General features: G+C 44.5%; 1 protein-coding gene and 2 long non-coding RNA genes across 4 annotated transcripts; 2 read left to right on the top strand and 1 right to left on the bottom strand.

Annotated features, from left to right (window-relative positions):
- Window positions 1-21: 21 nt before the first annotated feature.
- Window positions 22-26917, top strand: LOC118381634 (eukaryotic translation initiation factor 4E type 2-like). Of its 2 annotated transcripts, XM_052515557.1 has the most exons (8): window positions 23-231; window positions 7227-7311; window positions 12100-12234; window positions 13555-13659; window positions 18591-18639; window positions 20501-20604; window positions 26157-26293; window positions 26756-26917. In XM_052515557.1, exons 1-8 carry the CDS (start codon window positions 215-217, stop codon window positions 26793-26795), a joined length of 672 nt encoding a protein of 223 aa, XP_052371517.1. In that variant the 5' UTR covers window positions 23-214; the 3' UTR covers window positions 26796-26917. The 2 variants fall into 2 exon arrangements, with proteins under 2 accessions (XP_052371518.1, XP_052371517.1); XM_052515558.1 differs by lacking the exon at window positions 12100-12234 and having other exon boundaries at window positions 22-231.
- LOC127928530 (uncharacterized) lies at window positions 10476-11894 on the bottom strand. Its single transcript, XR_008131474.1, has 3 exons — window positions 11845-11894; window positions 10970-11147; window positions 10476-10611 (listed from the first exon to the last, which is right to left on the bottom strand). It is a non-coding gene; the product is annotated as an uncharacterized LOC127928530 (long non-coding RNA).
- LOC127928531 (uncharacterized) lies at window positions 13936-14572 on the top strand. Its single transcript, XR_008131475.1, has 3 exons — window positions 13936-13988; window positions 14095-14203; window positions 14259-14572. It is a non-coding gene; the product is annotated as an uncharacterized LOC127928531 (long non-coding RNA).
- Window positions 26918-27862: the final 945 nt, after the last annotated feature.

Here is a 27862-nt window from a genome sequence, read left to right as displayed (position 1 = left end):
CCGTTTGTCCCATCCACCGACCCGTCTGCTTCCGTTCACAAGCGGAACCGCGGCTGTGTGGAACTTCAGTTGCACCGCGACCAGCTATCTTGCGTGTTGTTTGAAGCGAGTGAACGTAACCAGCGGGTTAATAAACGATTAACGTTTAAACCCATCAACTCTCCTTGTTGTCGTGAGGTTCGCTTCTCTGTGAAGAAGACTGCTCGGAGCTGAGATGAATCAATTTGAACAGTAAGTTATCTGTCTGCGCTAGCCATGATGCTAACCACGATGTTAGTTGTTTTAGCATCTACCCAGAGTCACCAATTAGATAGCATCTACCCAGAGTCACCAATTAGATAGCATCTACCCAGAGTCACCAATTAGATAGCATCTACCCACAGTCACCAATTAGGTAGCATCTACCCACAGTCACCAATTAGGTAGCATCTACCCACAGTCACCAATTAGGTAGCATCTACCCACAGTCACCAATTAGATAGCATCTACCCACAGTCACAATTAGATAGCATCTACCCACAGTCACCAATTAGGTAGCATCTACCCACAGTCACCAATTAGATAGCATCTACCCACAGTCACCAATTAGATAGCATCTACCCAGAGTCACCAATTAGATAGCATCTACCCAGAGTCACCAATTAGATAGCATCTACCCAGAGTCACCAATTAGATAGCATCTACCCACAGTCACCAATTAGGTAGCATCTACCCACAGTCACCAATTAGATAGCATCTACCCACAGTCACCAATTAGATAGCATCTACCCACAGTCACCAATTAGGTAGCATCTACCCACAGTCACCAATTAGGTAGCATCTACCCACAGTCACCAATTAGGTAGCATCTACCCACAGTCACCAATTAGATAACATCTACCCACAGTCACCAATTAGATAGCATCTACCCACAGTCACCAATTAGATAGCATCTACCCACAGTCACCAATTAGGTAGCATCTACCCACAGTCACCAATTAGATAGCATCTACCCACAGTCACCAATTAGATAGCATCTACCCACAGTCACCAATTAGGTAGCATCTACCCACAGTCACCAATTAGATAGCATCTACCCACAGTCACCAATTAGATAGCATCTACCCACAGTCACCAATTAGATAGCATCTACCCACAGTCACCAATTAGGTAGCATCTACCCACAGTCACCAATTAGATAACATCTACCCACAGTCACCAATTAGGTAGCATCTTCCCACAGTCACCAATTAGATAGCATCTTCCCACAGTCACCACCAGGTAGCATCTACCCACAGTCACCAATTAGGTAGCATCTACCCACAGTCACCAACTAGCATCTACCCACAGTCACCAATTAGGTAGCATCTACCCACAGTCACCAATTAGGTAGCATCTTCCCACAGTCACCAATTAGATAGCATCAACCCACAGTCACCAATTAGGTAGCATCAACCCACAGTCACCAATTAGGTAGCATCAACCCACAGTCACCAATTAGATAGCATCAACCCACAGTCACCAATTAGATAGCATCAACCCACAGTCACCAATTAGATAGCATCAACCCACAGTCACCAATTAGATAGCATCAACCCACAGTCACCAATTAGATAGCATCAACCCACAGTCACCAATTAGATAGCATCAACCCACAGTCACCAATTAGATAGCATCTACCCACAGTCACCAATTAGATAGCATCTACCCACAGTCACCAATTAGATAGCATCTACCCACAGTCACCAATTAGATAGCATCTACCCACAGTCACCAATTAGATAGCATCTACCCACAGTCACCAATTAGATAGCATCTACCCACAGTCACCAATTAGATAGCATCTACCCACAGTCACCAATTAGATAGCATCTACCCAGAGTCACCAATTAGATAGCATCTACCCAGAGTCACCAATTAGATAGCATCAACCCACAGTCACCAATTAGATAGCATCAACCCACAGTCACCAATTAGATAGCATCTACCCACAGTCACCAATTAGATAGCATCTACCCACAGTCACCAATTAGATAGCATCTACCCACAGTCACCAATTAGATAGCATCTACCCACAGTCACCAATTAGATAGCATCTACCCACAGTCACCAATTAGATAGCATCTACCCACAGTCACCAATTAGATAGCATCTACCCACAGTCACCAATTAGATAGCATCTACCCACAGTCACCAATTAGATAGCATCTACCCACAGTCACCAATTAGATAGCATCTACCCACAGTCACCAATTAGATAGCATCTACCCACAGTCACCAATTAGGTAGCATCTACCCACAGTCACCAATTAGGTAGCATCTACCCACAGTCACCAATTAGGTAGCATCTACCCACAGTCACCAATTAGGTAGCATCTACCCACAGTCACCAATTAGCATCTACCCACAGTCACCAATTAGCATCTACCCACAGTCACCAATTAGGTAGCATCTACCCACAGTCACCAATTAGATAGCATCTACCCACAGTCACCAATTAGATAGCATCTTCCCACAGTCACCAATTAGGTAGCATCTTCCCACAGTCACCAATTAGATAGCATCTTCCCACAGTCACCAATTAGGTAGCATCTTCCCACAGTCACCAATTAGATAGCATCTTCCCACAGTCACCAATTAGATAGCATCTACCCACAGTCACCAATTAGATAGCATCTTCCCACAGTCACCAATTAGGTAGCATCTACCCACAGTCACCAATTAGGTAGCATCTACCCACAGTCACCAATTAGATAACATCTACCCACAGTCACCAATTAGGTAGCATCTTCCCACAGTCACCAATTAGATAGCATCTTCCCACAGTCACCAATTAGATAGCATCTTCCCACAGTCACCAATTAGATAGCATCTTCCCACAGTCACCAATTAGATAGCATCTTCCCACAGTCACCAATTAGATAGCATCTTCCCACAGTCACCAATTAGATAGCATCTTCCCACAGTCACCAATTAGATAGCATCTTCCCACAGTCACCAATTAGATAGCATCTTCCCACAGTCACCAATTAGATAGCATCTTCCCACAGTCACCAATTAGATAGCATCTTCACACAGTCACCAATTAGATAGCATCTTCACACAGTCACCAATTAGATAGCATCTTCACACAGTCACCAATTAGATAGCATCTTCCCACAGTCACCAATTAGATAGCATCTTCCCACAGTCACCAATTAGATAGCATCTCACCAATCATCTTCACACAGTCACCAATTAGGTAGCATCAACCCACAGTCACCAATTAGATAGCATCAACCCACAGTCACCAATTAGATAGCATCAACCCACAGTCACCAATTAGATAGCATCTACCCACAGTCACCAATTAGATAGCATCTACCCACAGTCACCAATTAGATAACATCAGCTAACAGCAACCCTTGCGTGGTTGTAAACTATGGAAGTGGTAACTATTTAAGTCAGGCCTGGCTCCACTGAAAATTAGTATATTGAATCTGCCATGGAGGCCTGTTTTTATAACATTATCGTATGTCCCAGCTGCTTGCCATAGTTTTGAAGTAACCGCGAAAAAGCCTTTATTTGAGGACATTTTTCATGCTGCCAGCTACTATTGGTCATATTGAGCACCGTGCTCAACTCATTCTTCTGCATCACAATGCCAGCTGTGCTAAACGAGATTTCCCCTGTGAGCGATATCACTGTTTGCCTGGGTGCACGTTGTGGTGACCCACGGTGCCATAAATGACTGGTGCCTACCCATCAAAAGTGAAACATTTTCTGGTCATGGTTAACTATATTTTATTTAGAAAAATGTGTAAAACCTAAACAAAACATGTCCCTCTTTCTCAATATGTAACCCTGAACACGCCGTAACCCTCTGAACACGCCGTAACCCCTGAACACACAGTATCCCCTAGCCGTAACCCTGAACACGCCATAACCCCTAGCCGTAAGCCTGAACACGCCATAACCCCTGAACACACAGTATCCCCTAGCCGTAACCATGAACACGCCATAAGCCCTGAATACGACATAACCCCTAGCCGTAACCCTGAACACGCCATAACCCCTAGCCGTAACCCTGAACACGCTATAACCCTGAACACGCCATAAGCCCTGAATACGACAACCCCTAGCCGTAACCCTGAACACGCCATAACCCCTAGCCGTAACCCTGAACACGCCATAACCCTGAACACGCCATAACCCCTAGCCGTAACCCTGAACACGCCATCACCCTGAACACGCCATAACCCCTAGCCGTAACCCTGAACACGCCGTAACCCTGAACACGCCATAACCCCTAGCCGTAACCCTGAACACGCCATAACCCCTAGCCGTAACCCTGAACATGCCATAACCCCTAGCCGTAACCCTGAACACGCCATAACCCCTAGCCGTAACCCTGAACATGCCATAACCCCTAGCCGTAACCCTGAACACGCCATAACCCCTGAACACGCAGTAACCCCTAGCCGTAAGCCTGAACATGCCATAACCCCTGAACACACAGTATCCCCTAGCCGTAACCCTGAACACGCCATAAGCCCTGAATACGACATAACCCCTAGCCGTAACCCTGAACACGCCATAACCCCTAGCCGTAACCCTGAACACGCCGTAACCCTGAACACGCCATAACCCCTAGCCGTAACCCTGAACACGCCGTAACCCTGAACACGCCATAACCCCTAGCCGTAACCCTGAACACGCCATAACCCTGAACACGCCATAACCCCTAGCCGTAACCCTGAACACGCCATAACCCCTAGCCGTAACCCTGAACACGCCATAAGCCCTGAATACGACATAACCCCTAGCCGTAACCCTGAACACGCCGTAACCCTGAACACGCCATAACCCCTAGCCGTAACCCTGAACACGCCATAACCCTGAACACGCCATAACCCCTAGCCGTAACCCTGAACACGCCATAACCCCTAGCCGTAACCCTGAACACGCCATAAGCCCTGAATACGACATAACCCCTAGCTGTACCCCTGAACACGCCGTGACCCTAATTATAGACCAGGGTAGCCTACAACACTTTTACAAACTATTTTAGTAATATATTAGTTATAATACTAAAGAGCATTTTCATAATAAAAAAAAATCAAAACCTACAAGTATTTACAGTTTTAAATAATGTTGTTATTATTCCAAGGAAGAACATTTGATAAACAAGCCACATTTGTGTTTATTTAAAATGTGGTTTGAACTGGGTGTGACTTGGTGACCTCTGTGTGAAAGTCCTGCAATTGGCGTGGAGCAGGTTTGAGACTGGTCTCTGGAATTAATAAGAAAAATATACATTTCTCAACTACCTCTCCCATGTCTTAACGGTCTGCTGTGAATGAATAACTTGAAATGTTAAAATATTTCCAATAGGCGGCAGTATATAACCACAAAGCATCAGTTCCAGTCTAAAGCAGCAAGATGATGCAGTGTGACATGCAGTGATGCACTGTGTTATGCACTGTGACATGCAGTGTGACATGCAGTGATGCACTGTGACATGCAGTGTGACATGCACTGTGACATGCAGTGTGACATGCAGTGATGCACTGTGACATGCAGTGTGACATGCAGTGATGCACTGTGACATGCAGTGTGACATGCAGTGTGACATGCAGTGATGCACTGTGCCATGCAGTGTGACATGCACTGTAACATGCAGTGTGACATGCACTGTGACATGCAGTGTGACATGCAGTGTGACATGCACTGTGCCATGCAGTGTGACATGCACTGTAACATGCAGTGATGCAGTGTGACATGCAGTGTGACATGCCCTGTGACATGCAGTGTGCCATGCACTGTGACATGCAGTGTGACATGCAGTGTGACATGCAGTGATGCACTGTGACATGCAGTGTGACATGCAGTGATGCAGTGTGACATGCACTGTGACATGCACTGTGCCATGCAGTGTGACATGCACTGTGACATGCAGTGTGACTGTGACATGCACTGTGACATGCAGTGTGCCATGCACTGTGACATGCAGTGTGACATGCACTGTGACATGCAGTGTGACATGCAGTGATGCACTGTGACATGCAGTGTGACATGCAGTGATGCAGTGTGACATGCAGTGTGACATGCACTGTGCCATGCAGTGTGACATGCACTGTGACATGCACTGTGACATGCACTGTGACATGCACTGTGCCATGCACTGTGACATGCACTGTGACATGCACTGTGACATGCAGTGATGCAGTGTGACATGCAGTGTGACATGCAGTGTGACATGCAGTGATGCAGTGTGCCATGCAGTGTGACATGCAGTGTGACATGCAGTGTGACATGCACTGTGACATGCAGTGATGCAGTGTGACATGCAGTGACATGCAGTGTGACATGCAGTGATGCAGTGTGCCATGCAGTGTGACATGCAGTGTGACATGCAGTGTGACATGCAGTGTGACATGCAGTGATGCAGTGTGACATGCAGTGATGTAGTGTGACATGCAGTGATGCAGTGTGCCATGCAGTGTGACATGCACTGATGCACAGTGCATTAGGAAAGTATTCACAACCCTTGACTTACACATTTTATTATGTTACATCCTTATTCTAAAATGGATCTGTTTTTTCCCCATCAATCTACAATACCACACAATGACAAAGCAAAAACAGGTTTATTTTTGTTTGCAATATTATTAAAAATAAAAGAACTGCAATATCACATTTTACATGAGTATTCAGACCCTTTACTCTGTACTTTGTTGAAGTACCTTAGGCAGCAATTACAGCCTCGAGTCTTCTTAGGTATGACACTACAAGCTTGGCACACCTGTATTTGGGGAGTTTCTCCCATTCTTCTCTGCAGATCCTCTCAAGCTCTGTCAGGTTGGATGGGGAGAGTTGCTGCACAGCTATTTTCAGGTCTCTCCAGAGATGTTTGATCGGGCTCCTGTCCGGGCTCTGGCTGGGCCAGAGGAGGCCCTGGATAATATGGGTTAGGGTTAGGCAGGATGCCCTGGATCAGTGGGAGGTCAGGGGTGAGGGCTCACTTTCAAGCACACTCACTACCCCTATCAGTCCATCTCCAGGTGCTACAGAGATACTAGTGGCTGGGGTGATGCTGGCTCCACATCATCAAGGTCATCAGCTGCTAGTGGCTGGGGTAACGCTTTCTGACCATCTAACTGCCATCTCTCCAGAGCCCAGATTATTCCGGTTACATCTGTAGGCTGTAGCTAGCTAATTGGATCTAGCTAACGTGTATAATGTGTGTGTATTTTCTCTCCCCCCAGTCTGAAAGATGACGACCCAGAGGATCAGGATGAGACAGTCTGTAACCGGGAGGAAGACTGCTCCATCAACAACAATCGACGCAAGGTACGCAACACACACTAAACACACAGTCACGCATACAGTACCAGTCAAAAGTTTGGACTTCTTAACGGGTTTTTCTTTATTTGTGCTATTTTCTACATTGTAGAGTAACGAAGACATCAAAACTATGAAATAACACATATGGAATCATGTAGTAACCAAATAAGTGTTAAACAAATCAAAATATATTTTAGATTCTTCAAAGTAGCCACCCTTTGTCTTGATGACAGCTTTGCACACTCTTGGCATTCTCTCAATCAGCTTCATGAGGTAGTCACCTGGAATGCATTTAAACTAACAGGTGTGTCTTGTTAAACGTTAATTTGTGGAAGTTCTTTCCTTAATGTGTTTGAGCCAATCAGTTGTGTCGTGACAAGGTAGGGGTGGTATACAGAAGTGAATGTGTTTGAGCCAATCAGTTGTGCTGTGACAAGGTAGGGGTGGTATACAGAAGATAGCCCTATTTGGTAAAAGACCAAGTCCATATTATGGCAAGAACAGCTCAAATAAGCAAAAAGAAACGACAGTCCATCATTACTTTAAGACATGAAGGTCAGTCAATACGGAAGATTTCAATCTGGAAAATTAGGAACTGTGAACGTTTTTTCAAGTGCAGTCGCAAAAACCATCAAACACCTTCATGAAACTGGCTCTCATGAGGACCGCCACAGGAAAGGAAGACCCAGAGTTACCTCTGCTGCAGAGGATAAGTTCATTAGAGTTAACTGTCTCTCATGAGGACCGCCACAGGAAAGGAAGACCCAGGAGCTCTGCTGCAGAGGATAAGTTCATTAGAGTTACCAGCCTCAGATTGCAGCCCAAATAAATGCTTCACAGAGTTCAAGTAACAGACACATCTCAACATCAACTGTTCAGAGGAAACTGCGTGAATCAGGCCTTCATGGTCGAATTGCTGTAAAGAAACCACTACTAAAGGACACCAATAAGAAGAAGAGACTTGTTTGGGCCAAGAAACACAAGCAATGGACATTAGACCGGTAGAAATCTTTCCTTTGGTCTGATGAGTCCAAATTTGAGATTTTTGGTTCCAACCTCCGTGTCTTTGTGAGACTCAGAGTAGGTGAACGGATGATCTCCGCATGTGTGGTTCCCACCGTGAAGCATGGAGGAGGAGGTGTGATGGTGTGGGGATACTTTGCTGGTGACACTGTCTGTGATTTATTGAGAATGACTACCACAGCATTCTGCAGCGATATACCATCCCATCTGGTTTGGGTTTAGTGGGACTATCATTTGTTTTTCAACAGGACAATGACCCAACACACCTCCAGGTTGTGTAAGGGCTATTTGACCAAGAAGGAGAGTGATGGAGTGCTGCATCAGATGACCTGGCCTCCACAATCACCCGACCTCAACCCAATTGAGATGGTTTGGGATGAGTTGGACCGCAGAGTGAAGGTAAAGCAGGCAACAAGTGCTCAGCATATGTGGGAACTCCTTCTGTTGGAAAACATTTCAGGTGAAGCTGGTTGAGAGAATGCCAAGAGTGTGCAACTCTGTCATCGAGGCAAAGGGTGAATACTTTGAAGAAATGTCAAATATAAAATATATTCTGATTTTTTTAACACTTTTTTGGGGGAGTTACTACATGACTCCATGTGTGTTATTTCATAGTTCTGATACCTTCACTATTATTCTACAGTGTAGAAAATAGTAAAAATAAAGAAAAACCCTTGAGAAGGTGTGTTTAAACCTTTGACTGGTACTGTAGATTTTTCATTTCATTGTATATATTTTCACTAATCCAACCTGCAAAATGTGCTAATTGCCAACAACGGTCTATTTGAAAGAAATACGTAATAATATACCACATCCATTCCTTTAAATATGAATTGAAGCATTACTTTACATTCTACAACTGGCATCACTGACAGACCAGATGGGAACAAATGGGATTCATCCCCTCCTTCCGTCAGTCTCCTCTGTCAGTCTATCTGAGCTTATCTATCTATCCCCTCCTTCCGTCAGTCTCCTCAGTCTATCTGAGCTTATCTATCTATCCCCCTCCTTCCGTCAGTCTCCCTCTGTCAGTCTATCTGAGCTCATCTATCTATCCCCTCCTTCCGTCAGTCTCCCTCTGTCAGTCTATCTGAGCTTATCTATCTATCCCCTCCTTCCGTCAGTCTCCTCTGTCAGTCTATCTGAGCTTATCTATCTATCCCCCTCCTTCCGTCAGTCTCCCTCTGTCAGTCTATCTGAGCTCATCTATCTATCCCCTCCTTCCGTCAGTCTCCCTCTGTCAGTCTATCTGAGCTTATCTATCTATCCCCCTCCTTCCGTGTCTCCCTCTGTCAGTCTATCTGAGCTATCTATCTATCCCCTCCTTCCGTCAGTCTCCCTCTGTCAGTCTATCTGAGTTTATCTATCTATCCCCCTCCTTCCGTCAGTCTCCCTCTGTCAGTCTATCTGAGCTCATCTATTCATCCCCTCCTTCCGTCAGTCTCCCCTCTGTCAGTCTATCTGAGCTTATCTATCTATCCCCTCCTTCCGTCAGTCTCCTCTGTCAGTCTATCTGAGTTTATCTATCTATCCCCCTCCTTCCGTCAGTCTCCCTCTGTCAGTCTATCTGAGCTTATCTATCTATCCCCCTCCTTCCGTCAGTCTCCCTGTCAGTCTGTCTGTGCTCATCTATTCATCCCCTCCTTCCGTCAGTCTCCCTCTGTCAGTCTATCTGAGCTTATCTATCTATCCCCCTCCTTCCGTCAGTCTCCCTCTGTCAGTCTATCTGAGCTCATCTATTCATCCCCTCCTTCCGTCAGTCTCCCTCTGTCAGTCTATCTGAGCTTATCTATCTATCCCCCTCCTTCCGTCAGTCTCCCTCTGTCAGTCTATCTGAGCTCATCTATTCATCCCCCTCCTTCCGTCAGTCTCCCTCTGTCAGTCTATCTGTGCTCATCTATCTATCCTATTTTCCCTCAAATCTGATTTAATATTTGGGTTCAAGTAATCCTTGCAGATTAAGCTGTAACCTGTTTTATAGCTAATGGCTCATACTGTGTGTGTGTGTGTGTGTGTGTGTGTGTGTGTAGACAGTGAGTCCTGCAGTAGGGGAACATCCTCTCCAGTATAACTATACCTTGTGGTATTCATACTGACTGTGGGTGTGTGTGTGTGTGTGTGTGTGTGTGTGTGTGTGTGTGTGTGTGTAGACAGTGAGTCCTGCAGTAGGGGAACATCCTCTCCAGTATAACTATACCTTGTGGTATTCATACTGACTGTGTGTGTGTGTGTGTAGACAGTGAGTCCTGCAGTAGGGGAACATCCTCTCCAGTATAACTATACCTTGTGGTATTCATACTGTGTGTGTGTGTGTGTGTGTGTGTAGACAGTGAGTCCTGCAGTAGGGGAACATCCTCTCCAGTATAACTATACCTTGTGGTATTCATACTGTGTGTGTGTGTGTGTGTGTGTAGACAGTGAGTCCTGCAGTAGGGGAACATCCTCTCCAGTATAACTATACCTTGTGGTATTCATACTGTGTGTGTGTGTGTGTGTGTGTGTAGACAGTGAGTCCTGCAGTAGGGGAACATCCTCTCCAGTATAACTATACCTTGTGGTATTCATACTGACTGTGTGTGTGTGTGTGTGTGTAGACAGTGAGTCCTGCAGTAGGGGAACATCCTCTCCAGTATAACTATACCTTGTGGTATTCATACTGACTGTGTGTGTGTGTGTGTGTAGACAGTGAGTCCTGCAGTAGGGGAACATCCTCTCCAGTATAACTATACCTTGTGGTATTCATACTGACTGTGTGTGTGTGTGTGTGTGTAGACAGTGAGTCCTGCAGTAGGGGAACATCCTCTCCAGTATAACTATACCTTGTGGTATTCATACTGACTGTGTGTGTGTGTGTAGACAGTGAGTCCTGCAGTAGGGGAACATCCTCTCCAGTATAACTATACCTTGTGGTATTCATACTGACTGTGTGTGTGTGTGTGTGTGTGTGTGTGTGTGTGTAGACAGTGAGTCCTGCAGTAGGGGAACATCCTCTCCAGTATAACTATACCTTGTGGTATTCATACTGACTGTGTGTGTGTGTGTGTGTGTAGACAGTGAGTCCTGCAGTAGGGGAACATCCTCTCCAGTATAACTATACCTTGTGGTATTCATACTGACTGTGTGTGTGTGTGTGTGTGTGTGTGTGTGTGTGTGTGTGTGTAGACAGTGAGTCCTGCAGTAGGGGAACATCCTCTCCAGTATAACTATACCTTGTGGTATTCATACTGACTGTGTGTGTGTGTGTGTGTGTAGACAGTGAGTCCTGCAGTAGGGGAACATCCTCTCCAGTATAACTATACCTTGTGGTATTCATACTGACTGTGTGTGTGTGTGTGTGTGTGTGTGTGTGTGTGTGTGTGTGTGTGTGTGTGTGTGTGTAGACAGTGAGTCCTGCAGTAGGGGAACATCCTCTCCAGTATAACTATACCTTGTGGTATTCATACTGACTGTGTGTGTGTGTGTGTGTGTAGACAGTGAGTCCTGCAGTAGGGAACATCCTCTCCAGTATAACTATACCTTGTGGTATTCATACTGACTGTGTGTGTGTGTGTGTGTGTGTGTGTGTGTGTGTGTGTGTGTGTGTGTGTGTAGACAGTGAGTCCTGCAGTAGGGGAACATCCTCTCCAGTATAACTATACCTTGTGGTATTCATACTGACTGTGTGTGTGTGTGTGTGTGTAGACAGTGAGTCCTGCAGTAGGGGAACATCCTCTCCAGTATAACTATACCTTGTGGTATTCATACTGACTGTGTGTGTGTGTGTGTGTGTAGACAGTGAGTCCTGCAGTAGGGGAACATCCTCTCCAGTATAACTATACCTTGTGGTATTCTCGGAGGACTCCGTCTCGTCCCGCCAACACACAGAGTTATGAACAGAACATCAGACAGATCGGCACGGTCGCATCGGTCAGTACACACTACTAACACACTACTAACACACTACTACTAACACACTACTACTAACACACACATCATATATACACACTACTACTAACACACTACTACTAACACACTACTACTAACACACTACTACTAACACACTACTACTAACACACACATCATATATACACACACTACTAACACACACATCATATATACACACACTACTAACACACTACTACTAACACACTACTACTAACACACTACTAACACACTACTACTAACACACTACTACTAACACACACATCATATATACACACTACTACTAACACACTACTACTAACACACTACTACTAACACACTACTAACACACTACTACTAACACACTACTACTAACACACACATCATATATACACACACTACTAACACACACACTACTAACACACTACTACTAACACACTACTACTAACACACTACTACTAACACACACATCATATATACACACACTACTAACACACTACTACTAACACACTACTACTAACACACTACTACTAACACACTACTACTAACACACTACTAACACACTACTACTAACACACTACTACTAACACACACATCATATATACACACACTACTAACACACACACTACTAACACACACACTACTAACACACATCATATATACACACACTACTAACACACACCACTAACACACACACACACACACTACTAACACACATCATATATACACACACTACTAACACACACACACTACTAACACACACACACTACTAACACACACACACTACTAACACACACACACTACTAACACACATCATATATACACACACTACTAACACACACACACTACTAACACACACACACTACTAACACACACACACTACTAACACACACACACTACTAACACACACACACTACACACACTACTAACACACACACACTACTAACACACACACACTACTAACACACACACACTACTAACACACACACACACACTACTAACACACACACACACACTACTAACACACTACTAACACACACACACACAGTACTAACACACACACACACACTACTAACACACACACACACACACTACTAACACACACACTCACACACCACTAACACACACACACACACACACACACACACACACACACACACTACTAACACACACACACACACACACACTACTAACACGCATCATATACACACACACACACACCACTAACACTCATCATATACACACTGTGTTTAACATGTGGTTGATAGGGTTCGGATGTGACCGGCTGATTGGTTGATGTTATCTTGTGCTGTGATTGGTTGCCAGGTGGAGCAGTTCTGGAAGTTCTACAGTCACCTGGTGCGACCGGGAGATCTGACTGGCCACTCTGACTTCCACCTGTTTAAAGAGGGAATCAAACCCATGTGGGAGGTAACATGTCTATATACACATTATATTATTATTATATATGGGTATAATGTGGGAGGTAACATGTAGATATATACACATTATATTATTATATATGGGTATAATGTGGGAGGTAACATGTCTATATACACATTATATTATTATTATATATGGGTATAATGTGGGAGGTAACATGTAGATATATACACATTATATTATTATTATATATGGGTATAATGTGGAGGTAACATGTCTATATATACATTATATTATTATTATATATGGGTATAATGTGGAGGTAACATGTCTATATACACATTATATTATTATTATATATGGGTATAATGTGGGAGGTAACATGTCTATATACACATTATATTATTATATATGGGTATAATGTGGGAGGTAACATGTCTATATACACATTATATTATTATTATATATGGGTATAATGTGGAGGTAACATGTAGATATATACACATTATATTATTATTATATATGGGTATAATGTGGGAGGTAACATGTCTATATACACATTATATTATTATATATGGGTATAATGTGGGAGGTAACATGTCTATATACACATTATATTATTATTATATATGGGTATAATGTGGGAGGTAACATGTCTATATATACATTATATTATTATTATATATGGGTATAATGTGGGAGGTAACATGTCTATATACACATTATATTATTATTATATATGGGTATAATGTGGGAGGTAACATGTCTATATATACATTATATTATTATTATATATGGGTATAATGTGGGAGGTAACATGTCTATATACACATTATATTATTATTATATATGGGTATAATGTGGGAGGTAACATGTCTATATACACATTATATTATTATTATATATGGGTATAATGTGGGAGGTAACATGTCTATATACACATTATATTATTATATATGGGTATAATGTGGGAGGTAACATGTAGATATATACATTATATTATTATTATTATTTTATTTCTTTCATCACATTCCCAGTGGGTCAGAAGTTTACATTTGCACAAAAATGGCTTCACAGGCAAGGATATTGCTGCCAGTAAGATTGCACCTAAATCAACCATTTATCAGATCATCAAGAACTTCAAGGAGAGCAGTTCAATTGTTGTGAAGAAGGCTTCAGGGTGCCCAAGAAAGTCCAGCAAGCGCTAGGACCATTGCCTTAAGTTGATTCAGTTGCGGGATCGGGGCACCACCAGTACAGAGCTTGCTCAGGAATGGCAGCAGGCAGGTGTGAGTGCATCTGCACACACAGTGAGGCGAAGACTTTTGGAGGATGGCCTGGTGTCAAGAAGGGCAGCAAAGAAGCCACTTCTCTCCAGGAAAAGCATCAGGGACAGACTGATATTCTGCAAAGGGTACAGGGATTGGACTGCTGAGGACTGGGGTAAAGTCATTTTCTCTGAATCCTTTTTCCGATTGTTTGGGGCATCCGGAAAAAAGCTTGTCCGGAGAAGACAAGGTGAGCGCTACCATCAGTCCTGTGTCATGCCAACAGTAAAGCATCCTGAGACCATTCATGTGTGGGGTTGCTTCTCAGCCAAGGGAGTGGGCTCACTTACAATGTTGCCTAAGAACACAGCCATGAATAAAGAATGGTACCAACACATCCTCCGAGAGCAACTTCTCCCAACCATCCAGGAACAGCTTGGTGACGAACAATGCCTTTTCCAGCATGATGGGGCACCTTGTCATAAGGCAAAAGTGATAACTAAGTGGCTCGGGAACAAAACATTGACATTTCAGGTCCATGGCCAGGAAACTCCCCAGACCTTAATCCCATTGAGAACTTGTGGTCAATCCTCAAGAGGCGAATGGACAAACAAAAAGCCACAAATTCTGACAAACTCCAAGCATTGATTATGCAAGAATGGGCTGCCATCAGTCAGGATGTGGCCCAGAAGTTAATTGACAGCATGCCATCAGTCAGGATGTGGCCCAGAAGTTAATTGACAGCATGCCATCAGTCAGGATGTGGCCCAGAAGGTAATTGACATCATGCCATCAGTCAGGATGTGGCCCAGAAGTTAATTGACAGCATGCCATCAGTCAGGATGTGGCCCAGAAGTTAATTAACATCATGCCATGAGTCAGGATGTGGCCCAGAAGTTAATTGACAGCATGCCATCAGTCAGGATGTGGCCCAGAAGTTAATTAACATCATGCCATCAGTCAGGATGTGGCCCAGAAGTTAATTGACAGCATGCCATCAGTCAGGATGTGGCCCAGAAGTTAATTAACATCATGCCATCAGTCAGGATGTGGCCCAGAAGTTAATTGACAGCATGCCATCAGTCAGGATGTGGCCCAGAAGTTAATTAACATCATGCCTTCAGTCAGGATGTGGCCCAGAAGTTCATTAACATCATGCCTTCAGTCAGGATGTGGCCCAGAAGTTAATTGACAGCATGCCATCAGTCAGGATGTGGCCCAGAAGTTCATTAACATCATGCCATCAGTCAGGATGTGGCCCAGAAGTTAACTGACAGCATGCCATCAGTCAGGATGTGGCCCAGAAGTTAATTGACAGCATGCCATCAGTCAGGATGTGGCCCAGAAGTTAATTGACAGCATGCCATCAGTCAGGATGTGGCCCAGAAGTTAATTGACAGCATGCCATCAGTCAGGATGTGGCCCAGAAGTTAATTAACATCATGCCTTCAGTCAGGATGTGGCCCAGAAGTTAATTAACATCATGCCATCAGTCAGGATGTGGCCCAGAAGTTAATTAACATCATGCCTTCAGTCAGGATGTGGCCCAGAAGTTAATTAACATCATGCCATCAGTCAGGATGTGGCCCAGAAGTTAATTGACAGCATGCCAGTCAGGATGTGGCCCAGAAGTTAATTAACATCATGCCATCAGTCAGGATGTGGCCCAGAAGTTAATTAACATCATGCCATCAGTCAGGATGTGGCCCAGAAGTTAATTGACAGCATGCCATCAGTCAGGATGTGGCCCAGAAGTTAATTGACAACATGCCATCAGTCAGGATGTGGCCCAGTAGTTAATTGACAGCATGCCATCAGTCAGGATGTGGCCCAGTAGTTAATTGACAGCATGCCATCAGTCAGGATGTGGCCCAGAAGTTAATTGACAGCATGCCATCAGTCTGGATGTGGCCCAGTAGTTAATTGACAGCATGCCATCAGTCAGGATGTGGCCCAGAAGTTAATTGACAGCATGCCATCAGTCAGGATGTGGCCCAGAAGTTAATTGACAGCATGCCATCAGTCTGGATGTGGCCCAGTAGTTAATTGACAGCATGCCATCAGTCAGGATGTGGCCCAGAAGTTAATTGACATCATGCCATCAGTCAGGATGTGGCCCAGTAGTTAATTGACAGCATGCCATCAGTCAGGATGTGGCCCAGAAGTTAATTGACAGCATGCCATCAGTCAGGATGTGGCCCAGAAGTTCATTAACATCATGCCATCAGTCAGGATGTGGCCCAGAAGTTAACTGACAGCATGCCATCAGTCAGGATGTGGCCCAGAAGTTAATTGACAGCATGCCATCAGTCAGGATGTGGCCCAGAAGTTAATTGACAGCATGCCATCAGTCAGGATGTGGCCCAGAAGTTAATTGACAGCATGCCATCAGTCAGGATGTGGCCCAGAAGTTAATTAACATCATGCCTTCAGTCAGGATGTGGCCCAGAAGTTAATTAACATCATGCCATCAGTCAGGATGTGGCCCAGAAGTTAATTAACATCATGCCTTCAGTCAGGATGTGGCCCAGAAGTTAATTAACATCATGCCATCAGTCAGGATGTGGCCCAGAAGTTAATTGACAGCATGCCAGTCAGGATGTGGCCCAGAAGTTAATTAACATCATGCCATCAGTCAGGATGTGGCCCAGAAGTTAATTAACATCATGCCATCAGTCAGGATGTGGCCCAGAAGTTAATTGACAGCATGCCATCAGTCAGGATGTGGCCCAGAAGTTAATTGACAACATGCCATCAGTCAGGATGTGGCCCAGTAGTTAATTGACAGCATGCCATCAGTCAGGATGTGGCCCAGTAGTTAATTGACAGCATGCCATCAGTCAGGATGTGGCCCAGAAGTTAATTGACAGCATGCCATCAGTCTGGATGTGGCCCAGTAGTTAATTGACAGCATGCCATCAGTCAGGATGTGGCCCAGAAGTTAATTGACAGCATGCCATCAGTCAGGATGTGGCCCAGAAGTTAATTGACAGCATGCCATCAGTCTGGATGTGGCCCAGTAGTTAATTGACAGCATGCCATCAGTCAGGATGTGGCCCAGAAGTTAATTGACAGCATGCCATCAGTCAGGATGTGGCCCAGAAGTTAATTGACAGCATGCCATCAGTCAGGATGTGGCCCAGAAGTTAATTGACAGCATGCCATCAGTCAGGATGTGGCCCAGAAGTTAATTGACAGCATGCCATCAGTCAGGATGTGGCCCAGAAGTTAATTGACAGCATGCCATCAGTCAGGATGTGGCCCAGAAGTTAATTGACAGCATGCCATCAGTCAGGATGTGGCCCAGAAGTTAATTGACAGCATGCCAGGGCGGATTGCAGAGGTCTTGATAAAGAAGGGTCAACACTGCAAATATTGACTCTTTGCATCAACTTCATGTAATTGTCAATAAAAGCCTTTGACATTTATGAAATGCTTGTAATTATACTTCAGTATCCATAGTAACATCTGACACAAATATCTGAAGACACTGAAGCAGCAGACTCTGTGGAAATTAATATTTGTGTCATTCTCAAAACCTTTGGCCACAACTGTATATAGATGATATTATTTTTTAAATGTTTATTATATATAGGTATAATGTGGGAGGTGTGTGTCTCTAAGATGGTGAGTCCATCAGTATGATAGCATCCCATCCAGTGTAACCATACCTTTTTGGTATTCTCTCTGTGTGTGTGTGTAACCCTCCAGGATGAAGCTAATAAGAACGGAGGGAAGTGGATCATCAGGCTGCGGAAAGGTCTGTTCTTATTATAAGACACAACCTGTTCGCTTTGCTTCTCATGTTGTCTTTTACCATTCTCTAAATCTCCCTTCAAGTGTAGACATCACATCAACACATACTGGAGGAGGTCCTGGATAGCTACAGGAGCTAGCCTAGCTAATGAACTAGCTACAACACATACTGGAGGAGGTCCTGGATAGCTACAGGAGCTAGCCTAGCTAATGAACTAGCTACATCACATCAACACATACTGGAGGAGGTACTGGATAGCTACAGGAGCTAGCCTAGCTAATGAACTAGCTACAACACATACTGGAGGAGGTCCTGGATAGCTACAGGAGCTAGCCTAGCTAATGAACTAGCTACAACACATACTGGAGGAGGTCCTGGATAGCTACAGGAGCTAGCCTAGCTAATGAACTAGCTACATCACATCAACACATACTGGAGGAGGTACTGGATAGCTACAGTAGCTAGCCTAGCTAATGAACTAGCTACATCACAACACATACTGGAGGAGCTACTGGATAGCTACAGTAGCAAGCCTAGCTAATGAACTAGCTACATCACAACACATACTGGAGGAAGTACTGGATAGCTACAGGAGCTAGCCTAGCTAATGAACTAGCTACATCACAACACATACTGGAAGAGGTACTGGATAGCTACAGTAGCTAGCCTAGCTAATGAACTAGCTACATCACAACACATACTGGAGGAGCTACTGGATAGCTACAGGAGCTAGCCTAGCTAACGAACTAGCAACATCACAACACATACTGGAAGAGGTACTGGATAGCTACAGTAGCTAGCCTAGCTAACGAACTAGCTACATCACAACACATACTGGAAGAGGTACTGGATAGCTACAGTAGCTAGCCTAGCTAACGAACTAGCTACATCACAACACATACTGGAGGAGGTCCTGGATAGCTACAGTAGCTAGCCTAGCTAATGAACTAGCTACATCACAACACATACTGGAGGAGGTACTGGATAGCTACAGGAGCTAGCCTAGCTAACGAACTAGCTACATCACAACACATACTGGAGGAGGTACTGGATAGCTACAGGAGCTAGCCTAGCTAACGAACTAGCAACATCACAACACATACTGGAAGAGGTACTGGATAGCTACAGTAGCTAGCCTAGCTAACAGACTAGCTACATCACAACACATACTGGAGGAGGTCCTGGATAGCTACAGTAGCTAGCCTAGCTAACGAACTAACTACATCACAACACATACTGGAAGAGGTACTGGATAGCTACAGTAGCTAACTTAGCCAACTATCTAGCTACATCACAACACATACTGGAAGAGGTACTGGATAGCTACAGTAGCTAGCCTAGCTAACGAACTAACTACATCACAACACATACTGGAAGAGGTACTGGATAGCTACAGTAGCTAGCCTAGCTAACTAACTAACTACATCACAACACATACTGGAAGAGGTACTGGATAGCTACAGTAGCTAGCTTAGCCAACTATCTAGCTACATCACAACACATACTGGAAGAGCTACAGTAGCTAGCTTAGCCTACTATCTAGCTACGTCGGCTTAAGGGACGTTCTGGTACTGGTTCCGACCGCCATTTTGCTTAGAAATCGATCTGTGGACACTAGATTAAAATGGCTTGAAATGAGCAGTAGCCCTGATTTTCAGAAGCACCTGAGAATGTCTACTGTGTGAAACAGGAGGTGAAATCTGACACCACTTGTTGTTGTTGTTGTTGACAGGTCTGGCCAGCAGGTTCTGGGAGAACATTATTCTGGCCATGTTGTTAATATTGTTGTTGTTGACAGGTCTGGCCAGCAGGTTCTGGGAGAACATTATTCTGGCCATGTTGTTAATATTGTTGTTGTTGACAGGTCTGGCCAGCAGGTTCTGGGAGAACATTATTCTGGCCATGTTGGGAGAACAGTTCATGGTGGGAGAGGAGATCTGTGGGGTGGTGGTCTCTATACGGTTCCAGGTACGTACACACACACACACACACACACACACACACACACACACACACACACACACACACACACACACACACAGAGAGAGGAGATCTATGGGGTGGTGGTCTCTATTCGCTTCCAGGTACGTGTACACACACACACACACACACACACACACACACACACACACACACACACACACACACACAGAGAGAGTAGATCTATGGGGTGGTGGTCTCTATTCGCTTCCAGGTACACACACACACACACACACACACACACACACACACACACACACACACACACACACACACACACACACACACACAGAGAGAGGAGATCTGTGGGGTGGTGGTCTCTATTCGCTTCCAGGTACACACACGCACACACACACAGAGAGGAGATCTGTGGGGTGGTGGTCTCTATATTCGCTTCCAGGTGCGTGTACACACACACACACACACACACACACAGAGAGAGGAGATCTGTGGGGTGGTGGTCTCTATTCGCTTCCAGGTACGTACACACACACACACACACATACACACACACAGAGAGGAGATCTGTGGGGTGGTGGTCTCTATATTCGCTTCCAGGTACGTACACACACACCACACACACGTGTGGTTTGGCGCATGGCCGCTTGGTGCAATACAGCTCAATCTAACACATTCCTGGCTATTGGTTGTCACTAGTTACCACAGCCACAAAATCATAAAACCCAAATATTTTTACATTTTCTCTTCTTAAAATATGGTTTTAAACCTTAACCCTAACATCGATGGAGCTGTAGTGGAGCTGGTCGAGAGTTTCAAGTTCGTTGGTGATGTGGACACCATCAAATCAAATGTATATAGCCCTTCGTACATCAGCTGATATCTCAAAGTGCTGTACATAAACCCGGCCTAAAACCCCAAACAGCAAGCAATGCAGGTGTAGAAGCACGGTGGCTACGAAAAACTCCCTAGAAAGGCCAAAACCTAGGAAGAAACCTAGAGAGGAACCAGGCTATGAGGGGTGGCCAGTCCTCTTCTGGCTGTGCCGGGTGGAGATTATAACAGAACATGGCCAAGATGTTCAAATGTTTATAAATGACCAGCAGGGTCAAATAATAGGTCTGGGACAGGTAGCACGTCCGGTGAACAGGCCAGGGTTCCATAGCTGCAGGCAGAACAGTTGAAACTGGAGCAGCAGCACGGCCAGGTGTACTGGGGACAGCAAGGAGTCATGCCATGTAGTCCTGAGGCATGGTCCTAGGGCTCAGGTCCTCCTCCGAGAGAGAAAGGGAGAATTAGATATAACAAACTGACCCTAGCCCCCCGACACATAAACTACTGCAGTATAAATACTGGAGGCTGAGACGGGAGGGGTCAGGAGACACTGTGGCCCCATCCGAGGACTCCCCCGGACAAGGCCAAACAGGAAGGATATAACCCCACCCACTTTGCCAAAGCACAGCCCCCACACCACTAGAGAGATCTCTTCAACCACCAACATAGATATGCCTTATGGGTATTGAAGCTGACATTCTATACCATTTGGTATATAGTAGTCTGGTTCTAGATATGTCTTATGGGTATTGAAGCTGACATTCTATACCATTTGGTATCTAGTAGTCTGGTTCTAGATATTGGTATTGAAGCTGACATTCTATACCATTGGTATCTAGTAGTCTGGTTCTAGATATGCCTTATGGGTATTGAAGCTGACATTCTATACCATTTGGTATCTAGTAGTCTGGTTCTAGATATGCCTTATGGGTATTGAAGCTGACATTCTATACCATTTGGTATCTGTAGTCTGGTTCTAGATATGTCTTATGGGTATTGAAGCTGACATTCTATACCATTTGGTATCTAGTAGTCTGGTTCTAGATATGCCTTATGGGTATTGAAGCTGACATTCTATACCATTTGGTATCTAGTAGTCTGGTTCTAGATATGCCTTATGGGTATTGAAGCTGACATTCTATACCATTTGGTATCTGGTAGTCTGGTTCTAGATATGTCTTATGGGTATTGAAGCTGACATTCTATACCATTTGGTATCTAGTAGTCTGGTTCTAGATATGTCTTATGGGTATTGAAGCTGACATTCTATACCATTTGGTATCTGGTAGTCTGGTTCTAGATATGCCTTATGGGTATTGAAGCTGACATTCTATACCATTTTTGGTATCTAGTAGTCTGGTTCTAGATATGGGTATTGAAGCTGACATTCTATACCATTTGGTATCTAGTAGTCTGGTTCTAGATATGCCTTATGGGTATTGAAGCTGACATTCTATACCATTTGGTATCTAGTAGTCTGGTTCTAGATATGCCTTATGGGTATTGAAGCTGACATTCTATACCATTTGGTATCTAGTAGTCTGGTTCGAGATATTGGTATTGAAGCTGACATTCTATACCATTTGGTATCTAGTAGTCTGGTTCTAGATATGGGTATTGAAGCTGACATTCTATACCATTTGGTATCTAGTAGTCTGGTTCTAGATATGTCTTATGGGTATTGAAGCTGACATTCTATACCATTTGGTATCTAGTAGTCTGGTTCTAGATATTGGTATTGAAGCTGACATTCTATACCATTTGGTATCTAGTAGTCTGGTTCTAGATATGTCTTATGGGTATTGAAGCTGACATTCTATACCATTTTTGGTATCTAGTAGTCTGGTTCTAGATGTGCCTTATGGGTATTGAAGCTGACATTCTATACCATTTGGTATCTAGTAGTCTGGTTCTAGATATGCCTTATGGGTATTGAAGCTGACATTCTATACCATTTTTGGTATCTAGTAGTCTGGTTCTAGATATGGGTATTGAAGCTGACATTCTATACCATTTGGTATCTGGTAGTCTGGTTCTAGATATGTCTTATGGGTATTGAAGCTGACATTCTATACCATTTGGTATCTAGTAGTCTGGTTCTAGATATGCCTTATGGGTATTGAAGCTGACATTCTATACCATTTGGTATCTAGTAGTCTGGTTCTAGATATGTCTTATGGGTATTGAAGCTGACATTCTATACCATTTGGTATCTAGTAGTCTGGTTCTAGATATGTCTTATGGGTATTGAAGCTGACATTCTATACCATTTGTATCTGGTAGTCTGGTTCTAGATATGTCTTATGGGTATTGAAGCTGACATTCTATACCATTTGGTATCTAGTAGTCTGGTTCTAGATATGCCTTATGGTATCTAGTGCTTCTACACCTGCATTGTTTGCTGTTTGGGGTTTTAGGCTGGGTTTCTGTACAGCACTTTGAGATATCAGCTGATGTATACGAAGGGCTATATAAATAAATTTGATTTGATTATGGGTATTGAAGCTGACATTCTATACCATTGGTATCTAGTAGTCTGGTTCTAGATATGTCTTATGGGTATTGAAGCTGACATTCTATACCATTTGGTATCTAGTAGTCTGGTTCTAGATATGCCTTATGGGTATTGAAGCTGACATTCTATACCATTTGTATCTGGTAGTCTGGTTCTAGATATGTCTTATGGGTATTGAAGCTGACATTCTATACCATTTGGTATCTAGTAGTCTGGTTCTAGATATGCCTTATGGGTATTGAAGCTGACATTCTATACCATTTGTATCTGGTAGTCTGGTTCTAGATATGTCTTATGGGTATTGAAGCTGACATTCTATACCATTTGGTATCTGGTAGTCTGGTTCTAGATATGCCTTATGGGTATTGAAGCTGACATTCTATACCATTTGGTATCTAGTAGTCTGGTTCTAGATATGCCTTATGGGTATTGAAGCTGACATTCTATACCATTTGGTATCTAGTAGTCTGGTTCTAGATATGTCTTATGGGTATTGAAGCTGACATTCTATACCATTTGGTATCTAGTAGTCTGGTTCTAGATATGCCTTATGGGTATTGAAGCTGACATTCTATACCATTTGGTATCTAGTAGTCTGGTTCTAGATATGCCTTATGGGTATTGAAGCTGACATTCTATACCATTTGGTATCTAGTAGTCTGGTTCTAGATATGCCTTATGGGTATTTACATTTACATTTAAGTCATTTAGCAGACGCTCTTATCCAGAGCGACTTACAAATTGGGTCTGGTTCTAGATGTGCCTTATGGGTATTGAAGCTGACATTCTATACCATTGGTATCTAGTAGTCTGGTTCTAGATATGCCTTACTCCCTCCGTCCCTTATCTCACGGCTGCCAGAAACGGGTTTGGTCTCACGGGCGCCTCCCTTTCAGCATCTGTACTGCCTCCATTTCACAGTCCGTTCATACAGGACTGATGATGTCACTTCCCCGTCTCACTCTATCATTTTATTCCCAGCTGTTAACGATGAGTTGCGGAGCGCTTTATATCCAAGTAATTTGAAAGATTCCGATCTCCTACTTACAGTATTTGTTAAATGTAATTGTATTTTAGTGGTAGTTTTGGGATAACTGTAATAAAAAGGTGTTCGGTTTGGAACGTTAACGATCCAAAATGTGTTTAAACATTTTAAATGTCACATCCCTACTACTAAGGGCACAACGTTGGCAAAGGATTCCCTCTCGAAGAGGGGGAGCAGGGGAGCCCTCGATGACTCGACAACGAGCGTTTGACTTGTGAACGCGAATGTGTGTTTCTCTAGGAAGACATCCTGTCTATATGACAGCCAGCGATCAGGGTTAGTGTGTAATGTGTGTTTCTCTAGGAAGACTTCCTGTCTATATGACAGCCAGCGATCAGGGTTAGTGTGTAATGTGTGTTTCTCTAGGAAGACATCCTGTCTATATGACAGCCAGCGATCAGGGTTAGTGTGTAATGTGTGTTTCTCTAGGAAGACATCCTGTCTATATGACAGCCAGCGATCAGGGTTAGTGTGTAATGTGTGTTTCTCTAGGAAGACATCCTGTCTATATGACAGCCAGCGATCAGGGTTAGTGTGTAATGTGTGTTTCTCTAGGAAGACATCCTGTCTATATGACAGCCAGCGATCAGGGTTAGTGTGTAATGTGTGTTTCTCTAGGAAGACTTCCTGTCTATATGACAGCCAGCGATCAGGGTTAGTGTGTAATGTGTGTTTCTCTAGGAAGACATCCTGTCTATATGACAGCCAGCGATCAGGGTTAGTGTGTAATGTGTGTTTCTCTAGGAAGACTTCCTGTCTATATGACAGCCAGCGATCAGGGTTAGTGTGTAATGTGTGTTTCTCTAGGAAGACATCCTGTCTATATGACAGCCAGCGATCAGGGTTAGTGTGTAATGTGTGTTTCTCTAGGAAGACATCCTGTCTATATGACAGCCAGCGATCAGGGTTAGTGTGTAATGTGTGTTTCTCTAGGAAGACATCCTGTCTATATGACAGCCAGCGATCAGGGTTCGTGTGTAATGCGTGTTTCTCTAGGAAGACATCCTGTCTATATGCCAGCCAGCGATCAGGGTTAGTGTGTAATGTGTGTTTCTCTAGGAAGACATCCTGTCTATATGCCAGCCAGCGATCAGGGTTAGTGTGTAATGTGTGTTTCTCTAGGAAGACATCCTGTCTATATGACAGCCAGCGATCAGGGTTAGTGTGTAATGTTCTTGTTGTTTACAGGAGGACATCCTGTCTATATGGAATAAGACGGCCAGCGATCAGGTGACGACATCTAGAATCCGAGACACTCTTCGACGCGTCCTGAACCTCCCACCTAACACCATCATGGAGTACAAGACACACAACGACAGCCTCAAGTACGATTCACACACACACACTCCCACCTAACACCATCATGGAGTACAAGACACACAACGACAGCCTCAAGTACGATTCACACACACACTCCCACCTAACACCATCATGGAGTACAAGACACACAACGACAGCCTCAAGTACGATTCACACACACACTCCCACCTAACACCATCATGGAGTACAAGACACACAACGACAGCCTCAAGTACGATTCACACACACACACACTCCCACCTAACACCATCATGGAGTACAAGACACACAACGACAGCCTCAAGTACGATTCACACACACACTCCCACCTAACACCATCATGGAGTACAAGACACACAACGACAGCCTCAAGTACGATTCACACACACACTCCCACCTAACACCATCGTGGACACACAACGACCACTCAGTTTTTTGTGTTGTCTTTAAGGAGAATTCTGTTTATTGATCTTGTGTTTTCTTCGTAGGGATAATTCCAGCTTCCGCAACACAAAGATCACCCTGTGAAGAGATGGAGGATGGAGAGAAAGCAAGAGGAGGAGGGAGAAGGAAGAGTGGAGAGAGACTGGAGTGGAGGGAGAGAGAGACTGGAGTGGAGGGAGAGAGGGGAGGGAGGGAGGGAGAGACTGGAGTGGAGGGAGGGAGAGACTGGAGTGGAGGGAGGGAGAGACTGGAGTGGAGGGAGGGAGAGACTGGAGTGGAGGGAGAGAGGGGAGGGAGGGAGGGACTGGAGTGGAGGGAGGGAGGGAGAGACTGGAGTGGAGGGAGGGAGAGACTGGAGTGGAGGGAGAGACTGGAGTGGAGGGAGGGAGAGACTGGACTGGAGTGGAGGGAGGGAGGGAGAGACTGGAGTGGAGGGAGGGAGGGGAGGGGAGGGAGGGAGTGGAGGGAGGGAGGGAGGGAGGGAGAGACTGGAGTGGAGGGAGGGAGGGAGAGACTGGAGTGGAGGGAGGGAGGGAGAGACTGGAGTGGAGGGAGGGAGGGAGAGACTGGAGTGGAGGGAGGGAGGGAGAGACTGGAGTGGAGGGAGGGAGGGAGAGACTGGAGTGGATGGTGGGAGGGAGAGACTGGAGTGGAGGGAGGGAGGGAGAGACTGGAGTGGAGGGAGGGAGGGAGGGAGAGACTGGAGAGACTCTGCCTCTCTCACTCAGAGATCTTTCACTGCGGAGATGGAGTAGTGTGTTTTTGCAGCTTGTCCCTCCCTGAGTTACAACAGGCCAGTGTGGGACCAACTGTGTGTTCTTCCATGACAATACAGAAATAAAAGTGTCTTTGGTATCCAGTCTGACCACGTCATTATTACATTAACCCTAATCTTAATCTGTTTTTTAAAAATCCTACATGTGACCTGTGGAATGCTCATGTAATGTTGACTATATGGTTCCATGTGGTTGTTTCCTGTCCAGTGTTGACTATATGGTTCCATGTGGTTGTTTCCTGTCCAGTGTTGACCATATGGTTCCATGTGGTTGTAATCTGTCCAGTGTTGACCATATGGTTCCATGTGGTTGTAATCTGTCCAGTGCTCTCAGGCCGTTACATTTGTATAATTTGAGGGGTGGAACAAACTGAGA

This window comes from Oncorhynchus keta, unplaced genomic scaffold, assembly GCF_023373465.1.
Source record: "Oncorhynchus keta strain PuntledgeMale-10-30-2019 unplaced genomic scaffold, Oket_V2 Un_scaffold_2955_pilon_pilon, whole genome shotgun sequence".
Lineage (NCBI taxonomy): Eukaryota > Metazoa > Chordata > Actinopteri > Salmoniformes > Salmonidae > Oncorhynchus > Oncorhynchus keta.
The sequence above is the reverse complement of the archived record's forward strand: the minus strand, read 5'-3'. Positions and strand labels throughout refer to the sequence as shown.